General features: G+C 36.5%; 1 protein-coding gene across 1 annotated transcript in view; it reads left to right on the forward strand.

Moving 5' to 3' along the window:
- The window catches only part of MAN2B2 (mannosidase, alpha, class 2B, member 2), a 30,891-nt gene that overhangs the window by 18,928 nt on the left and 10,590 nt on the right, over positions 1–1,373 (forward strand). Inside the window, exons 8-9 of the mRNA XM_010139881.1 lie at positions 163–353; positions 1,199–1,364. Coding sequence (XP_010138183.1) covers positions 163–353; positions 1,199–1,364 — 357 coding nt within the window. The remainder of the gene's footprint in view (positions 1–162; positions 354–1,198; positions 1,365–1,373) is intronic.

A 1,373-nucleotide genomic window follows, 5' to 3' on the forward strand; every position in this document is an offset into this window, starting at 1 on the left:
ACTGTGTTTCTTTGTAGGGCTTATGACAATTCCACCTGATGGCTGCTGTGTAAACCCACAGCAGGTTTCATGTAAGGAGCTGTACAGTAGTAGTCTAATAAATAACAAGTGATAACTGAACTGGTTTTTTGACGTGTATTAGGTCTGTTCAACTCTTAACAGAGCCATTTCAAGCATGGACTGGATTTTATACTTCTCGGAGCACATTAAAAGGAATCGCAAGGAGAGCAAGTTCGCTGCTTTATGCTGGAGAGTCCTTTTTCACACAGTATGTCCGGAAACACCCAGCAGGTTCTATTTGCAAATGTGGAGCCTTAAAGCAACTTCAGAGCCTTAGATGGGCAGTTTCAGAGGTAAAGATTGATTTATTTTATGATTTGAATGAAAATATTTATTGTCCAAAGGCAAAGCATTGCTTAAGCATTTCAGCTGGAGTGTCTTGAGATTGGTTTTATGTTTTTAGAAACAGCTTTCCCCTTCAGTGATTTATAAGTAAAAATAAAGCAAATTTTTTAAAAACTGTCTGGAACCATGACTTCAGCCCCTTATCCGTGCATTCAGGATTTGGTTAGTGGCAAATGTTTTCTTCAGCTGGCACAAGAGTATGTGGTTTCAAACTTTGCACATAAAATTCCTTTCTTAATGTTTGTTTTATTATTTACAAAGTTTTTTTAAAAAAACTGAACTACCTGAAAACTACTGATAATCTCTTCTTCAATTTATAAGGAGGAGGACAGATTTGTTTCTTCAGAGTTTAGCAGCTAAGTGACCAGACTCAAACCATTAACCATTCACAGGCCTCGGAGCTTTTGCTGGTGATTAATATTTTGTCAGCTAAGTCATTGACCAGTGCTATTGACCAACAGGAAAGGAAAATCCTGTATTGTTTTGGTATTTTCACTGCATTCTTGGTTTTGGTAACTTGTATTTTTTTTTTCCTCTTAAGTATGTAACTTTAATTCTAAATACTAGAAAAATAATATGTATAAAGGGAAATCTGTGTGCATCTTGTCTTTGACCATTTCATTCTGTACATAACAATTTGGAATAGGCAAAATGTGCATCTGTGAATATAGCTGTAATACCTTATTTTTTTAAGTTAAATGTCTGAGGGTGAGGGGACCATGCTAATACAAACATAAACCTGAAGCTGTCATCCTGTTGCATTGTGACCTTTTAAACTACTCTTAAATGTAAGGTCCAGCACCACGATGGTATAACAGGCACGGAGTCTCCCAAGGTGAAGGATATGTACATGAATAACTTGATGTATGGAATGTTCAACGTAAAGAAGCTAATGGCTTCCATAATCTTTGACATGAACAATGCGAAGAAGAACGGAGAGGTCTATTCTTCTGTTTACGGTGAAGAAT

Source organism: Buceros rhinoceros, unplaced genomic scaffold (genome assembly GCF_000710305.1).
Source record: "Buceros rhinoceros silvestris isolate BGI_N320 unplaced genomic scaffold, ASM71030v1 scaffold1350, whole genome shotgun sequence".
Lineage (NCBI taxonomy): Eukaryota > Metazoa > Chordata > Aves > Bucerotiformes > Bucerotidae > Buceros > Buceros rhinoceros.